We start from the raw sequence: 19,555 nt of genomic DNA, 5'->3' as shown, positions 1-19,555 counted from the left end.
GAGTGCCCCAGGGCTCGGTTTTGGGGCCCATTTTGTTTAACATTTTTATTAACGATATTGGGATAGGGTTACTCAGCAATGTATCCATCTTTGCGGACGATACAAAACTTAGCAAAGTCATCAAATCACCAGAAGATGTCACCATGCTTCAAAATGATCTTGCAATTCTAGATGAGTGGGCTAAAAAATGGAAGATGAGGTTCAATGTAGATAAATGTAAGGTTATGCACCTTGGGAGACACAACCAGTGTGCAAGTTACAACCTTAGCGGAGAGGAACTGGGTAATTCCATACTTGAAAAGGATCTAGGAGTCCAAATAGACAGCAATCTAGGATGTAGTGCCCATTGTAATGTAGCTACAAAAAAAAGGCCAACAAAATTCTGGCATGTATTAAGAGGGGAATGGAAACTAGGGACTCAAGGGTAATTATGCCACTATATAAAGCATTGGTGCGACCTCACCTAGAGTACGGAGTACAGTTCTGGGCCCCACACTATAAAAAGGACATCATAGAATTAGAAAAAGTCCAAAGGCGAGCAACAAAGCTTATTAGGGGAATGGAGAATTTAAGCTACGGGGAGAGATTAAGCAATTTGGGACTATTTACATTAGAAAAGAGACGTTTAAGGGGGGACATGCTCAACATATACAAGTATATCAAGGGCCAATATAAGGAACTGTCACACACCCTATTTTCTACTAGAAAGGAATCTAGGACGCGAGGGCATGAGTATAGATTAGAAGAAAAAAGATTTCATTCAGCTAGTAGAAAGAATTTCTTTACGGTCAGAACAGTCAAACTCTGGAACTCTCTTCCCAGAGAGGTGGTAACGGCTGGCTCATTAAATGCATTCAAGGCAAAGTTGGACAAACATTTACTGGAGAAAAACATCCATGGGTACAAATAAGAAATATAATTTGTCTGTAAAATAGCAGAACCTACCAAATCAGCAATGGATATCTATACCAGGTTGAACTAGATGGACGCAAGTCTTTTTTCAGCCTTACCTACTATGTAACTATGTAACATGCCATATGAGAATGTGCCCATGCACAGAGGCTTACAATGAAACGCGGGGGACCGATGGAACCAGAATGAGGGCCTAAACGTGTTATAAATATCATCTGTGTAATTTTTTTTTTTATTATTTATAACAGGTGAGGATCTGCCTCCCCTGACATGTCCCTGCATTCAACTAATGCAATTATCCATTCAATTAATGCAGGGATAAGTAAATGTGCAAGTGCAAACTCTTGCTGTTCATTGATTTTATTCAATTATCATAAGTATATACACTTGCACAAATGCCATGCTATGTGCAAGATAGATGTTTAAAATGGACTTCTCTTCCCGGACTGCACAACTCAGAATCTCATGGAGCCTTTGATTCCCTCCAATGACATTACTGCAATCACATTGTTACCACCCAGTTAAACCCCCCCAAAATGCTCTGTGTATAGTAGGTCTACCAGAGCAGAGATGCATTACAATGGCTGATGGCTTGCCATGTCTTAGCAAATGTACGTAATGTATTCTCTGCAATAGTGTTATTATGTAAGTTGTAAATCTAATTTCCAGTGTGCCTCGGGGGGAACTCGGAATAGGATGCACATAGACAAACATATACACATTCACATCTGCACATATGCTACAGTATATGCAAAAACTTGCCATTCGTGTCTATGGACAGAAATTCATATGAATCAGCCTGTACATGTGCATACTATGAATCAAATATATATATATATATATATATATATATATATATATATATATATATTTGTATATGTATATTAATACTGAGTGTTAAAATAAATAATCTTTAGACAAATGCATATGGCAATTTGCACATTATGATCTGAGGCTTAGCTGTACTTGCTATCAAAATGAATTTCTGCTATAAAAATTATCACCTGGCATACTAGTCTACTTACAACATTATATAGTGTTTTATTTTTAAGATTATATATATATATATATATATATATATTATATATATATAGAAATATAAAGCAGTATTCACCCTCAGATTCCTCATCCAAGCCACCTCAAAGCCTACACATGGCGGAAACACCTTCCAGTTCTTGGATCTTTGTAATAAGTACATTTCAAATAGCAATCTTGAAATGTACTTGAAGTCAGAATTTCAAGGAACAACTGACTTATTTGGACATTAGCCCTAAAGTAGACCAGTCAAAAAGATGGCTCTCTAGGCCTGTCGGCTCCCAAAATTGTACTGGTTGTGTCAACTGCCGCTATATGATTAAGACCAAAATATTCATACACCCAACCACAGGCAAGAGATACAATCTTAAACATCCAATGGACTGTGAGACTAAATATGTGGTCTATTTGATTAAATGCCCATGCAACAAAATCTACGTGGGCAAAACCATGCGAATGCTCAAGGAGCGAATAGGAGTACACAGGTCCTCCATCAACAAGGCTTATCAGAAGTTGGAAGCAAGTACGCCCCCAGTGGCGCGTCATTTTGTCAATTGTGGACACTCCATAAAGGATTTTGCTTTCATGCCATTGGAGCATGTGCCCCCCCTGAGGCGAGGTGGGGATAGACATGGCCTTCTGATGAAGAAAGAATGCTATTGGATCTATGAACTCAATTGCATGAGACCGTTTTGTCTCAATGAAGAGTTTTCTTTTGCCCGTTCATTAATTAATTAATCATGCAGGCTAGTGTGTCTATGTGGATGGTTTTTCATATATAGTATGTTAGCTCATTGATGTACCGCTCCAATTAATCCTCTTCCTTTATGCTAGGGCAGTCTTTCGTGATTATACATTACTATTACTGTGCCTTCTGATTGTATTACTAGATTTGTGTATATATACGTGGTAGCACACCGGATACTTGCCTCCTTAGGCTATTGCGGTGACGCTATGTGCACACGTATATATTTTTCATTTTTTTCACTTGATAGATTTTCTTTAATTCATGCATATGTTCTTTATCTCCCCATAATAACGTGCATTTGTTTACAATGTGGTAACTATGATTGTTAGAAGTCACAAATTCGTTGTGGGGTTTGGTTACCATGACAACCGCCCGGAGACCGGACCTCTTCCGGGGACAGTGGAACCACATCTCCTTCCCCCTCCGCTGTACGCGGCAGATTGCTTCCACACCGCCGCCTGTACTTCCAGTACATGGAGGTAATGTGCGCTGTCTGCTGTGACGCGGGGATTGATTGGAGTGTGCGACCGCTGCACCTGAGGTTGATGGTCTGAGTGTCAACAGGTGAGTATGCCATTGGATGCCATTTTAAATTCTAGGTCCTGAGTTTAGTGTCTTGATGACCCCTCTTGATGAAGGTGCCATGCACCGAAACGGCCGTCGAGGAGACGTGTAATGTATCAATTTAAGCATTGTATCAGCCTGTTGGGTGTCCATTTATGCTCCGGATTATTGTGAGCTTGGATCTATTAAAACCTGCATTCATTTATCTGGTGGATTGGATCTTTTTCATGACTGGTGCTGTCAGTTCTGTTACCCTCTGGGGATCACATACAGGACTTTAACCTATATCCCTTCATGACCTGGCACGGGCCCTATTAACAGTCAGCGTGTGCGTTTGCTCTATGGACTATATATATATATATATATATATATAAATATATATATATATATATATATATATATATATATTTGTATATGTATATTAATACTGAGTGTTAAAATAAATAATCTTTAGACAAATGCATATGGCAATTTGCACATTATGATCTGAGGCTTAGCTGAACTTGCTATCAAAATGAATTTCTGCTATAAAAATTATCACCTGGCATACTAGTCTACTTACAACATTATATAGTGTTTTATTTTTAAGATTATATATATATATATATATATATATATATATTATATATATATAGACATATAAAGCAGTATTCACCCTCAGATGCCTCATCCAAGCCACCTCAAAGCCTACACATGGCGGAAACACCTTCCAGTTCTTGGATCTTTGTAATAAGTACATTTCAAATAGCAATCTTGAAGGCAATTTCACAGGTAGCTTATTTCCTGAAAAATATGGCATTATGTACTTGTCACTATGGCCCCCAGCCTGTTTGAGAGGATAAAGTGTTCTGGATGCAGAACCTGGACTGCATGAGAGACATGAAAGTGGAAATGTGATGGAGATGTGAAAGTGGCATGTATTATCCTCCCTGGAATCAACTGCACTTGGTAACAGCAAAATCACTTTTCAGGTGTAATGATATTACCCATTGCACTGTATGGCAATGACTTAGCATGGAGCTGAAGAGGAACAATGAGGTGGCACTGCTTTAACAGTATATATGATTCAATGGGCTTGTGCGTTCAATTAATAATTTCCCCTTTTCCCTTCTCCTTATGTTTCCACTACACTCTCAGATACTGTTGGCAATAACATATTATTGTGGAATGTAGTACTGTAACATGCTATCAAATCTAACATATTGCAAAGGAAGAAAGCAATAGACTTGCATGGTGATGTGAGTCTGAAAGGCTGTCATTGTATCTTAATGCTGCCCAACAGAAGGGTGAAAAAAGATGCATTATATTGACACTAAAATGGATTGGTCCTGGAATTAGGAATTGCTGACATAATAAAACTCTAACAAATTCTAAAAAAGCAATACAAAAGAAAAATAATTAACATTAATGCAAGGGTCAACTACTAATTTTCTGAAGGAACCTCTTGTTATGGGTCAAAAGGTGCAGATTGATGACAGGCAGAATACATAGTTCATCCTAGTCTCCCTACGTGTCACATGTATCAAGCTACAAAATAAAAAAGTTGTGCCAGTCAATCAGCTCCTACTGTAACTGCCATGTTACAGGCTGGGTTTGAAAAATGACAGGTACAGTAGGAGCTGATTGGCTGTTTGTTTCTCACTACCCACTTTATCCCTTTTTGAAGCTTAATACATCTGGCCCTACATCCTCTATAAGTTCATTATTGTTGCTATTGTGCTTCTTCAATAATCTTTTTATTTTGCATTTAATCATCTGAGATGGGTTAATGTCCATTGTGGTTTTTTTTTGTATATCCTCATATCCTCTGCCCATTGATCTGACAATCGCTCTTCACAGAACTAAACGTCATTTATGAATTTATAAAGGTCATAATACTCAAGGTACAGTGTTGTACCCATAGTATGCATAGTGTAAACTTATTTCACTTGCAGCAACATACTATAAAGCAACATATAGCAATGTTGTAAGGGTGAATGGCAATGCAATCAAGTATAATAAGTGCAGTTTCTGCTCTATTTTCATTATAGATAGACGTATGAAGTTTCTTCCTTTCAAAACACAAACTCATGCAGCTTCAGACTGACCCTAACAAAAGCACAATTCTTTACTCTACAAAGAAGCCTACTCCTTCCCTCTTACACAGGATTCATGACCTGTGCAGGAGAAAAAGTTATGTGCTTCACATTAAAAAGAAAATTCAAAAGGTCCCCTGAAAGAAGGAAAAGTGTTCAAAGAATGTAGTTATCTCCTAAGGGAATGAGAAAAAACAAATCCCCACTGCGTACAATAGAGGCCCATTAGTTGGACATCAAGCTATCTATGACAGTTCTCCCTGAAAGGCAAAGCCGATAATTCTTTATTTTATCTTATTTTATTTTGCCAAGAGAGTGTCTTAAATAATTTCAGGGATTACAGTTTACTTATTTGGTGTTTATTCAATATGTTTTAAAATAAAAATCTGCATCACTAAGGTTTCAGGGTATTTTTAGGTTTCATAGAGGGGAATTCAGTTCTTAAGGGTTTAGGCAGCCAGCAGATAGCACCCAACTGAGCTATTCAATTGTAGCTTCCACCGTACATGATCAGCTGCCAGAGCCAGCGTTTCAGCTCACTCCCCTCAGGGGTAGCAGCCTGAAATATGCAAAAAAAAGTGACCTGTCTGAGTGCTCAAATTAGACTTTTTGCATAACGATAATTAGTTTAGTCTGGTTTAGCCACTATGTATGGCTAAACCCCAACCATAATGAGAGCGATCATTGTGATATCTACCATCAATGATGGTATATACAATTATAGAGGTCACCGCATACAAACAGTATAATGCAGAGGCATGTAATGTATCTAATTATTTTGTTAAATTTTCCAAAGGGCCATCACCATAAGAGAAGGTAAGACATACAGTTACTCAAATTTTTAGTTATAGCATACCTTCCAACATGACCCTCTCGAGAAAGGGACACAATGCTCTGTTTCTGGGCTTCCTTCTTCATTTATGTCTGCCATCACCTGTTTTAAACAGGTTAATGATAAGAAAGGTGTTTCCACACAGGTGATGGCAATCATAAATTAAGAGGAAAGTTCAGGAATAGAGTATTGTGCCCCTCCTGGAGAGGGTCCTGTTGGGAGGTATGGTTATAGTAGTTATACAGTGCAGACCCCAAATATCAGGTGGTTATACAATACACACACTCTGCTCTCTAGTTGCTTTATACAGGGTGAGGTGTGGGAACTCCCTTTTTTTAAAGGGGCTTGGGGTTGTTAGTTTAGGTCACAAAGTGGTGGGGATTGGTTCAGTGGAAGGGGCTGGATGGGAGGCTTGTGTCCCCACCCATTTCACTCACAATAATGATTTGGTCAAGGGAGCAGTGCGCTTTTGCTAAAGAGGCATGTTTTTCTATTGACCGCTCGGTCATCACGGTGCAACAAGCCTTTCGACTTCCCCTTTCGAATTCCCTTCTGAGGCCGTGTTCCTGATCGGAAATCGATTTTATTGTGGGTGGGTGCCTTCAGGAAAACGAAGAATGTGTTCAGAAGAAAGAAAGGACATCTGAGGACCGTCACAGCCCCTGAAAATGTTGAATTAATTTGTTTGTCTGTGCTGCAGTCTCCTAAGCACTCTGCTCATAAACATGCAGTTTCCCTTGGATGCTCTCTTTGTGCAATTCTTCACAATGAACTCCACTTGCCAATATACCAGTTGACATGCTTGAAAGAGTAGACCGAAACGTTCAAATTCGACTGAATCACTGTATTGACAACGGAGCGCGACATTACAAAATATTCTTTTTAAAACGGTGTAAAATCAAATCTCCCATGTTGTGTAACAGGCGGAAAAAAAAAAAAAATAAATAATAAATCAGTGGTTCCCAAACTGTGTGCCGTGGCTCCCTGGGGTGCCTCGGGACACATGCAGGGGTGCCCTGGGTTGGTGGTCCAGGACCAACTCAAATTATTAATGGTTAATTATTTATGAGCAAAACCAGTGCTGGTGGCTGCCAATCATAAAATGTGTACAAACAGAAGCAAATCCTGCCCTTTATCACATAACTGACCCTAGGAATCGTATATAAACCCAATCTAATAAATTTTGTTTTGGCATAGGGGTGCCGTGAAAAAAATCTGATACTCTAGGGTGCCGTGATTCAAAAAAGATTGGGAACCTCTGTAATAAATAGTTTTAAAATGTGTACAGTTTTTTATTTAATTTTCAAAAAAGGAAGTTAAAAAAGGCGTATACCTGCTCACTAGTCAGCGCATATATGCAGCCTAGCGAGCAGAGCTGAATCAGGCCCATAATACTATGCAAAGTTGGTAAACCAAAGGGTAAAGCACATGCAAGCACAGAATGGCATCTTTTGTATTGTTTAAAAAAATAATAATAATATATGTCTCTTTGTGTGGAAATGTGCTAAATTAAAATATAATGTTTTTATACACTTGTTTTTTTCAGATGGTTAATAATCCATTGGCAAATCAGGCAGCGGCGGCAGCAGCAGCAGCAGCTGCTATGGGCTCAATAGCAAGTTCACAGGCCTTTGGGAATGCACTCTCCAGTCTGCAAGGTGTTACTGGTCAACTAGTCACAAATGCACAAGGACAGGTAAAAAATTGAAATAGTCATTATATACTTGCCATCCACTGAGTTTATTTTTTAAAACGTATATATTTAAAAACGCATATAAATAATTGATAAAAAATTAAGTAGATAAAAGCGTAAGCATTTCTATTCATACTGTAGCAGGGTGTGCAGAACCCCTAGGCACCCAACATATTGTAATGGTAACTACAGTAGGAAGTGCTGGGATCAACTGGCACTGGACCGGTTTCAGAGATGCACACAGATTAAGTTGGTGCTGCGTCCTTGGTTTCAGGAGATGTAAGAAGATATGGCAATGATGCAGGAGCTGTCTATTGTAGTGAGGCTATAACAGGGGCGGATTGGGAATTAAAACCAGCCCGGGAAATATCTTGAAGCAGCCCCAACGGGGGGGGGGGGGGGGGAGTGTTCAATTTTTTAGGGGGTGTGGTTTATCAATATGGGGGTGTGGCCTATTTCAACGAGGTCACGCCCAATTTTTGTCACTGTGAGGGCAAGGCTAGTGGCTCTCTGAGCTGCTGGCTATGTCCCCAGCCCCTCAGGCTGCAAAATAGGCGCATGCGTACAGTGTTTATTCTGCAGTCTGTGGGGCTGGGGAGATAGAGACAGGGGGGGGGGTCTCCCAACACAGTAGAGTGGCAGGGTGGAAGAGGATGCAGGGAGGGAGGGGGGGACGTAGAATGCTAGGAGGGGAGATGCAGAGTGGCTGAGAATGAAGGGAGTGAGGACTTACAAAGGGTGGCACAGGACGCAGAGTGTGAGGGGGGCATGGTGGCACAGGATGCAGGGTAGGAGGGGGAATGCAGAGTGGCAGGGGTTGCAGGGAGGGGAGTCACAAAGTGGTGGAGGATGCAGGGAGGGGAGACAGTGATGCCTATTATACATATGCCACAGACCATGATGCCCATTATACATATGCCACACACCGTGATGCCCATTATACATATGCCACACACCGTGATGCCCATTATACATATGCCACACACCGTGATGCCTATTATACATATGCCACAGACCATGATGCCCATTATACATATGCCACACACCATGATGCCCATTATACATATGCCACACACCGTGATGCCCATTATACATATGCCATACACCGTGATGCCCATTATACATATGCCACACACCATGATGCTCCATTATACATATGCCACACACCCTGATGCCCATTATACATATGCCACACACCGTGATGCCCATTATACATATGCCACACACCGTGATGCCTATTATACATATGCCACAGACCATGATGCCCATTATACATATACCACACACCGTGATGCCCATTATACATATACCACACACCGTGATGCCCATTATACATATGCCACACACCGTGATTCCCATTATACATATACCACACACCGTGATGCCCATTATACATATGCCGCACACCCTGATGCCCATTATACATATGCCACACACCGTGATGCCCATTATACATATGCCACACACCGTGATGCCCATTATACATATACCACACACCGTGATGCTCATTATACATATGCCACACACCGTGATGCTGCATTATACATATGCCACACACCGTGATGCTGCATTATACATATGCCACACACCGTGATGCTGCATTATACATATGCCGCACACCGTTATGCCATTATACACATGCCGCACACCGTGATGCCATTATACACATGCCGCACACCGTGATGCCCATTATACATATGCCGCACACCGTAATGCCATTATACACATGCCGCACACCGTGATGCCATTATACACATGCCGCACACCGTGATGCCCATTATACACATGCCGCACACCGTGATGTCCATTATACATATGCCACACACCATGATGCCATTATACATATGCCACACACCGTGATGCTCCATTATACATATGCCACAGACCGTGATGCCCATTATACATATGCCACACACCGTGATGCTCCATTATACATATGCCACAGACCGTGATGCCCATTATACATATGCCACACACCGTGATGCTCCATTATACATATGCCACAGACCGTGATACTCCATTATACATATGCCACACATCGTGATGCCCATTATAAATATGCCACACACCGTGATGCTCCATTATACATATGCCACACACTGTGATGCCCATTATACATATGCCACACACCGTCAAGCCCATTATACATATGCCACACACCGTCATGCCCATTATACATACGTCGCACACCGTGATGCCCATTATACATGTGATGCCATTATACATATACCACACACCGTGATGCCCATTATACATATACCACACACCGTGATGCCCATTATACATATACCACACACCGTGATGCCCATTATACATATACCACACACCGTGATGCTCATTATACATATGCCACACCGTGATGCTGCATTATACATATGCCACACACACCGTGATGCCCATTATACACATACCACACGCACCATGATGCCCATTATACATATGCCGCACACCGTAATGCCATTATACACATGCCGCACACCGTGATGCCCATTATACACATGCCGCACACCGTAATGCCATTATACACATGCCGCAAACCGTAATGCCATTATACACATGCCGCACACCGTGATGCCCATTATACACATGCCACAAACCGTGATGTCCATTATACATATGCCACACACCGTGATGCCATTATACATATGCCACACACCGTGATGCTCCATTATACATATGCCACAGACCGTGATGTCCATTATACATATGCCACACACCGTGATGCTCCATTATACATATGCCACAGACCGTGATGCCCATTATACATATGCCACACACTGTGATGCCCATTATACATATGCCACACACCGTCAAGCCCATTATACATATGCCACACACCGTCATGCCCATTATACATACGTCGCACACCGTGATGCCCATTATACATGTGATGCCATTATACATATGCCACACACCGTGATGCTACATTATACATGTACCGCACACCGTGATGCCCATTATACATATGCCACACACCGTGATACTCCATTATACATATGCCACACACCGTGATGCTCCATTATACATGTACCGCACACCGTGATGCCCATTATACATATGCCACACACCGTGACGCTCCATTATACATATGCCGCACACCGTGATACTCCATTATACATATGTCACACACCCTGATGCTCCATTATACATATGCCACACCGTGATACTCCATTATACATATGCCACACACCGTGATACTCCATTATACATATGCCACACACCGTGATGCTCCATTATACATGTACCGCACACCGTGATGCCCATTATACATATGCCACACACCGTGATACTCCATTATACATATGCCACACACCGTGATGCTCCATTATACATATGCCACACACCGTGATACTCCATTATACATATGCCACACACCGTGATGCTCCATTATACATATGCCACACATCGTGATGCTCCATTATACATATGCTACACAACGTGATGCTCCATTATACATATGTCACACACCCTGATGCCCATTATACATATGCCACACACCGTGATGCCCATTATACATATGCTATCCACTGTGATGCTCCATTATACATATGCCGCACACCATAATGCTCATTATACATATGCCGCACACCATAATGCTCATTATACATATGCCGCACACCATGATTCCATCTGGCAAGTCTTTTGAAAATCTGCTTCCCGCCGGGCAAATACTAGCGTAGCTCACTATAGTACAAGAAATAAAGCCGCCACGGTGCTGCCCATCCCCGGACCGTGCTGCGTGGAGTACAAGCCACGTTGCCGGACCCCGCTGCCCGTCCCCGGACCCCCGCTGACAGCGCCCCCCACATGCAGCGCCTGGTGCGCATGCCCCCCCAGCACCCCCTAGTTACGGCCCTGTCCAACATATATAAAAAATTTAGTTTTTGTGGTGTTTTTGGGTGGTGGGAGGGGGGGGGAGGGCAGTATGAAATTACTGATGTGCCCCTCTCCCTAATGTCCATGCTGTATGTCCCACTCCCCACACAGATATACAGTATCACAGTGTGGTCCGTCCATTCACACACATTACCTGTCTCCTGGACGAGGACCACAGGAGCCACCTACTACAGATCAGGGCCAGGCAAAGTTGGGGGCGTGGCCTAATCGCGGGACCCCCCGTGGCCACGCCCCCTTTCCGAAGATGCCCTGCTGCTGCCGGAGCCCATAGCAGGTACCGTTCAGCTCTCCCCTAGGCCGGCTCTGCTGCTGGGGATCAGGGTTCACACACACCAAAGCACCGCGGGAGGAGCTGCTTGCAGCCGCGCATGTGCAACAGCCCTCCCGCGGCCATCTTTGATATGGGCAAAACGCTGTGATCGCAGTTGTGCGGTCCGCGGCCCGAAAAAGGGGGTGAGCGGCCGGTTCTGGGGACATATGGAGCGGCCGACCGGGAAATGGCCCGGTTTCCCGGCAGGCCAATCCGCCCCTGGGCTATAATGCCAGGCTCTCAGATTCACTGCATGTGCCCGAATATGCAGCATGTGGGGAACATCAGAATGGGAGAGATTGTAAAGACAAAAGGAGTGTCTCTGTGTGGTGCACCAGAGAGATTTGATACTAAAATATAACCTTTATTGGATTATTTATTACAATTATAGCGAAATAAAAGATAAGATACATACATATACAGACATTTAACATGTAATAAAAAGAATATCACTATCCTCACGACGTGGGACCCCACTATTCCAATACTAAGTAGCTTTATTATTCACTTCAATAGTGAGTGCTGAATATAGCATTTGAAACTGTTTTAACTTTATGTGGTGACTGAAATCTGTGTTTAATATTCACTTAGAATAGAATTGCAGTGTCTACTTAAATTCAGTTCTATAAGAGTGAAAGAGGTGAGTAAGATTGGTGAACGGATCAGACCACGTTAATGTGGCTTTATCAAAATGCTGGCTAAAGTCCCCTACCCGTGGAAATAAAATCCACATAGATAGGCAATGTCTCTTAGTGAGAAGAAGACAGATTGCCCAATGGCAAGTAATGTGCCGCTCTGCTTATATGCTAGGCATGTTTAATATCAGCGTGCAATCAGAGACTGGGCTGAAAGCCAAATGCCGGCCTGGCAGACCTGTGGGGAGTATGCAGCAATGTACGCTGTATGATCAACCTCCCTGTCAGGGCTTCAGAGGTTGCAGTGTCAGACGTCACACACTGCGCCTCACAGCCATACGGATTGGTAAACTGTCAAACACCTATTGGACACCACTAACTATTATTTTAAGGAAAACAGATCAAAATACATTTCATATGGGGGAGAGGGAACGTGGGGTTTAACCACCAAGTGTACGGTCAGAATGATGCCATCATGTCTGCATTTTACTGACCACACCATTTCCCTGCTCCCAAACAGTAGCAGTCTGTCAATCAAACTGAATCTAGTACTGTTGCAAGAATGTCACAGCTAAGTGCAGCTCATGTGCATGAGCAGATCACAAAATGTTGTCCATTTGCAAAATCAAAATGAATCAGGTCCATTGAACATAGCAGTGTAGTTGAGGGCAAGGCCACACAGCAGTGGCATTGGCAGACAGTCCAACCCAGTACCCCCATGTCTTTAGCCAACACCCAGACACAACAGCCACATTAAGTGGAGCAAATGCAGAAGGCAGAGCAGACTTGGACCACGAAGGTACCACTTTTACAGGGGTTAGGTAAGTGGCCTATGTAAAAATATGCTACTGTCACAGGAAACACATGAGGACAAAATATTCCAGCATTGTAGATCCAAGTACTGCATTCAAAGATGCAGTCTCTGATCACCATGGGGCAACCATTGGCCATCTAGATAAGGCTGAGCTCACCCAAAATGGCGCCCAAACTCCACCAGTAATTTCTCCAATCATTATTATTCTCTTAGACCTTTAACCTCCTTGCTGCCTGTCTAATCATACCTTTTCCATATTTTAATTCCTTCATAAACACTACTTCAATAATCCTTGCATCATGTTCCCCTTCCTCTCAGCTGGTGTGGTATGGGGCTCCGACAGTCGGGATCCCAACAGTCATTAGCCCGAAGTCTGGATCCCGACTGTCCGTACTCAGACAGCATGACTAGCACAAAAAAGCCCCTTGTGGGCTCGCTGCACTCGCCATGCTGCGGGCACGGTGGCTCGCTATGCGAGCCACCTATTGTATTCTCCCTCTATGGGGGTCGTGGACCCCCTCTAGGGAAAATAGCGGGTGGCCGTCGGGCACCCGGCTGGCGGCGTTTTGGGTAAATGACGCTGGGTAAATGACTGTCGGGATCCCGACTGTTGGGAATGCGTCCGGAACCCCTCTCAGCACCACTTACTGCAGAGCTAATGCTCACAAACGCTCTGCAAAATGTAGAGCAGCAGAGAAGGACTGGTAAATCGCTCAGGGGGTAAAATATTAATGTCTGTTATATTTGGTAGTCCAGAATGCAGTACTGCAATGTGAAATTACTTCACAATGCAGAGCCGGACGGGACCACATGGGAATGGGGGGGGGGACTCCCTGTGGGCACACCTCCGCCTCAGGTTCCACATTATATACTAGTGCACCTGCATTATACATTATACATATGTTACATGACACTACAGCGGTCTATGATGTATTTTCTACACTGCATTGCTGTAATTAATTGAGTTTGTTTTCATGCATTGGCTGTGTTCAATATATACAATATCTATCTGTCTATCTATCTATCTATCTATCTATCTATCTATCTATCTATCTATCTTTATTGAAGAACCCAGACCATGGATTCTCTAATGGTTAACTAAACCTCTGTGATGGCTGGCCACACCGCACTGGAGCCTGTTCAGGGACCTACCACTGAGGGTGGGCCCTTTAGGCCTTAGTACAACACTGAGAACTGATTGACATCAGATCAGTATAAGGGTGGCACACTGAATATGGGGCATGATTATCAATTATCATGTTTTAGACCCAATGATTATATCTTTAGTGCCATAACTGTGCCAACCCAAGGTCTGAGAGTGGTAGCTCTTGCTAAGTGCATTACGTTTGGTAGCCCTGCGATTTGTACTGCAGCACACATCATACTCCTCTAGTTATGGTAGGAAGAGATCATGTAAAGTTCCATTTTAAATATATTAAATATATTAAACATATCTTTCATATTAAAAGATTCCATCATTGTGGAACAACACATACAAGATCTGCAAGAGATTGGGTGGTTATTAAATGAGCCTGCCAGTACCAATGGTCACTGCATGTGCAGAAGGAACTGGAAGTCCTTAAATCCTAAAGGACAGCTCTAATTGGGGGTTAGATGCTTGATGCACCCCCCTCCGAGGAAAGGCCTTGGGCTGTAGTCTCATTATCTCTGTCATTCCTCATGATATATATACATACTGTATATACACATATACTATGCACGCACACACACACACACACACACAAAAATCAATCCTGGTTCAGTGGAATCTTAAGGAACACTACTTGTAGTTAAAGGGTTAAAGAGGTACTGTATCTCAATTATCCGGTTTCTCAATAAAGGGGTATTCAATCCCTGGTGATATTTCCAACAGGTGGAAATATCGGCAGTTCAGTATTCAATCCTGGCTGCGACTTATCTGCTACAGATTCCCCTCTCTATGGAGACGAATCTGAATTGTCTGAAACAGCTGCTGATTGTCGAATCCGTGACCATTTTTTTTACAAAAAAAGTCCATTTGCGGCAATCAATGGCCTTTCTGACACTCGATAGTTGTAACATTGATTACCGACCGTCAAGTTGACGTCAGAAGCCGGTAAAAACGACCATGAATCTAGATTGAATACCACCCTTAGCGGTAAAGTTACTAAAGATTCTAAAAGTAAAAAGTGTTTATGTTGCTCATTGAAACCAATCAGATCCTAGCTATCATCATTTCTCTATTGTATCCTAGATATAATAGATAGACTTTTATAGATTGTAAGCTTGCGAGCAGGTCCTTCCTAACTCTAGGTCTATATTTACCCAGTTTGTCCAATCACTGTTGATTCCAATTGGAACGGAATATGCTGCGCTGTATAAGAAACTGTAAATAAATAAATACAATTGGTTGCTATTGGCATCAGCCCTACTTTTCTCTTTTAGAGTAAGAGTACCCTTAATCGGGTTCAAGAAGCTATATATAATAAATAATAGCTGTTCTCACTCTGCAGGTTCAAATAGTAAATTTGTCAACTATAGAGGTGCCTATGCTAAATAAAAAACATGTACATTATGTATTATGTACACGCTTGGCTTCCGTGTCCCTTTTGACATCACTGATCGGAAGTAGAGAGTTGTCAAAACCTGTACTAATCCCAGTTACCGAGGTTCTAATAGCAGTTGTTTCATTTGTAGAGGTGAATAAACACTAATATAGCTTAACCCTTTGAGTGCCAAGTGAATTTGTCAAAATACTGTAGGTGTGAAAATGGCCAAACAAACATTAATATACATGGAATGTTTACCTTATATAGTAAATATAACCTTTTCTAACGTAACATTTTTTTATTTGAATTTATATAACAAATGTGAGCCACGCTGGCATTTTTAATCAAAGGGTTAAAGAGATCCTAACATTCTCAGTTATAAAGGTAAGTATTCCTAAAAATCAGTTAAAGAGGTTTGACAGACAAACACATTTAAACTTGCTTTGTGACACTCGTTTACACCAGGGGCCCTAAAACTATTTTGCTCTGGGACCCCATCAGACAATAAAAATAATGACAGGACCCCAGAAAGTTACTATAGAAGGTCATCACATGACATGTGTAGTCAGCAGACAGCACATACATGGCAGCATTGTGGAGGCACAACATGATGGGAGGAGTCTAAAATACCATAACCCATCACATCACATGTGTAGTCAGCAGGCAGCACATACATTGTAGCATTGTGGAGGCACAACATGATGGGAGGAGTCTAAAATAATAGACAATTCATCACATTTTTCAGACTAAATCACTGACTGAGATTAGGAAAGTCACCAGGCTGATGGTCAGCAACATGGGAGTCGTGACCCCATGCTGAGTAGGTCGGGCCCCACTTTGGGGTCAGGACCCACAGTTTGAGAACTGCTGGTCTACACCATCTCTCTGAAATTCTACAATTTAATGCATTGTTACACGGATTTGTTCAAGTTTTAATTGTTTATGTAAGGGTGTTGTTCCTTTTAGATTTGCGTTGACAACAAGATGACAGTCACACAGTACATCTGTATTGCTGTGATATGATTGTTTTTGGAATGTTGTATCTTACAGTTTTATTTTGGTGTATCTTAGAAGACATTGCAATCACGGGAGTGACCCCTTCATAGTTCTATTTTATACATATAGAAAACTTTCAGGGATCTGTATCATGTATTTTATCTAAACAACGCAGCGTAAAATAGTTATAAACTGTAAGAATCAGAATGTTAGCATATATATATTAAAACACTTTTGCATTTGTTTCAACTTTGTAATTTGCAACTAATAATGGTTTCTAATATTATTTAATAAACTGAACGCATTTTTCTAGTTTAATTTTTACTGAAAACAAAGGTACATCTGAAGCTTTCTTACCTCCCATTCAAGATGCAGAAAAGATGCTGACCTTGTCATATTTACAGGGTGGGTGCAGAATTGTTCCATCACCATCCTGGGTGTTGAACGATGGAGCTTGTCAAAGTGAGACCATATCTAATGAATCATCTTATCGCAGGTGCACACCGCACATATTAAAAGAGGATTGTATGAACAATGTGCCCTCTACTATAACCTTTCAATGTCTACTTTAACCCGTCTTTCAAACCCTTTCATCAAACGATCATCTTGTACAGAAGATCTTAAAAAAAAGTCTCTTCAATTCCTTCTATGATTTCTGGTCAGGTTGAACACTGTGTAGAAAACTAAATGGTGTCTGAGACTTGTAACTAGTTGTCACCCAAACTGTATGTTTATACAGTGCTATTTTTATTCAATAACCTGCAGTTTCTCTACAATGCTCACAATCATCAACAGATAAAACACTTTATTAAAATATAGTATAGTATGCAGCATTGTCCCATAAGGCTGATGGGTGAATTTCTGCAGCTAAAACCAGCATTAAAAAGATTTATAAGTAACTGTAGCTGTTGACCAACAAGTGTTTAAGTAGTATTACCAGTGGTGTAACTAAAGATTTTGCTCCCACCAGCCAAAATCTCCCCCCCCCCCCCTGATTTGCCTACCCCCTGATGGATATATGTAATATATATAGATATAATGGTTTGGATAGAGGTCTAAGCGACTACAAATACCTGTATAGGAAACATTTTACTTTTAAAACATATGAAAGTTTTATTTAATACATATAAAAATGTATAAAAATGCACAATAGCATTTATATAAGAACACACAGTACAAGAAATGTCATAGAAAAAACAGTATATATAAAAAATGCGAAGCTAAGTAAAAAATGCCTACATGAAATATCGCTAAAAAATAGGAGATATGTAAAAAGTTATAGGTAAAAAAGTACAAAATTAATGTCAGAACTTATCTATTTATGGAGGAGTCAGCAGGCAGTACCCAACGCGTTTCGTCATCTAAGACTTCATCAATATTCAATATTTATATTTATATATATCTATATCCATATATAAGTATGTCCTGAAGACGGGCTTGACCCGAAACGCCGTAGGCACTTAGTAAAACTACGTTTTTTCTGCACCAAGACCTGGAGTGACGTTCTTCATTTGGATTGTTATATGAGTAAGGGGGAGACCCCTGAAACAGAATGAGCACCCGGGCAAGTACGTTCAGCAAACTGGTGGGCAGTGCCAGACCCTTGCAACATCTATATATATAGATATATCTATATATATATCTATATATATATATATATAGATATATATATATACACAATACGTATATACATACATACACACACATATATATATATATATATATATATATATGCAAATGGGGGTTTGACCCTGAAAGCGCTTCCAATTGTATAAAGCGACTACCTCCACAAAATCTCCCCTGCTAGTGGGAGATGAGAACAGAAACCAAACAGTGAGATGTAGAGGGCGCTATTATGATTTCCACCACCTTGTCAAGTGCTCAAATTTAGGCAGATAGACAATCAAACGTTCTTAATGACATTTATTAAAAATATGTATAAATATTGACAAATTATGATCTTTGAGACCGCATGGATAGACCCGACACGTTTCGTCTCCGAAGAGACTTCCTCAGGGGTACACAGGAATGGGCGGTATGCTAGGTCTAAGACCAGTAACAGAATTTATTTTAAAAATATAGGAAAGATCCGATGATGAAGAACCTTTATTGAAGGCCCTTATAAAAGAGGCAGGGCACTTGTGAAGAAGTGAAGGATATAATACCAGAATAGGGTATGTACGTGTGAATCCTCCAGCACCTTTTCAGAAGTGTTAATATATATATATATATATATATATATATATATATATACTTGACAAATTGCTCGGCACTCTGGCTTAGATGCATCAGCTTGGATGGTGCCTTGGTATTCCAAACGGAAGAAATATATCACACAAACATCACTAGCACTCATCCGAAATAGCAGCAGTAGATATCAAATAAATCAGCCCAATACAGTGGGTGCTTAGGTCTGAATCAGGTCCTTAGTTTTGGTGTGCATAGTGGACCCCTTCTCCTCATCATCATTAGAATCCTCCACTAATTGCTGCACTAACACCTCCCCCTCTTACTCA

The 19,555-nt window shown here is 41.3% G+C and overlaps 1 protein-coding gene across 6 annotated transcripts in view; it reads left to right on the top strand.

The window, feature by feature from the left end:
- POU6F2 (POU class 6 homeobox 2) overlaps positions 1–19,555 on the top strand; it is a 513,474-nt gene that overhangs the window by 422,008 nt on the left and 71,911 nt on the right. For all 6 annotated transcript variants that reach the window (XM_083188467.1, XM_083188463.1, XM_083188465.1 and 3 more), the window contains one exon: positions 7,713–7,862. In XM_083188467.1, coding sequence (XP_083044593.1) covers positions 7,713–7,862 — 150 coding nt within the window. The remainder of the gene's footprint in view (positions 1–7,712; positions 7,863–19,555) is intronic.

The sequence above is a fragment of the Crinia signifera genome, chromosome 5 (assembly GCF_055691185.1).
Source record: "Crinia signifera chromosome 5, ASM5569118v1, whole genome shotgun sequence".
Classification (NCBI taxonomy): Eukaryota; Metazoa; Chordata; class Amphibia; order Anura; family Myobatrachidae; genus Crinia; species Crinia signifera.
Note: the sequence above shows the minus strand (reverse complement) of the source record. Positions and strands in the feature narration are given on the sequence as shown.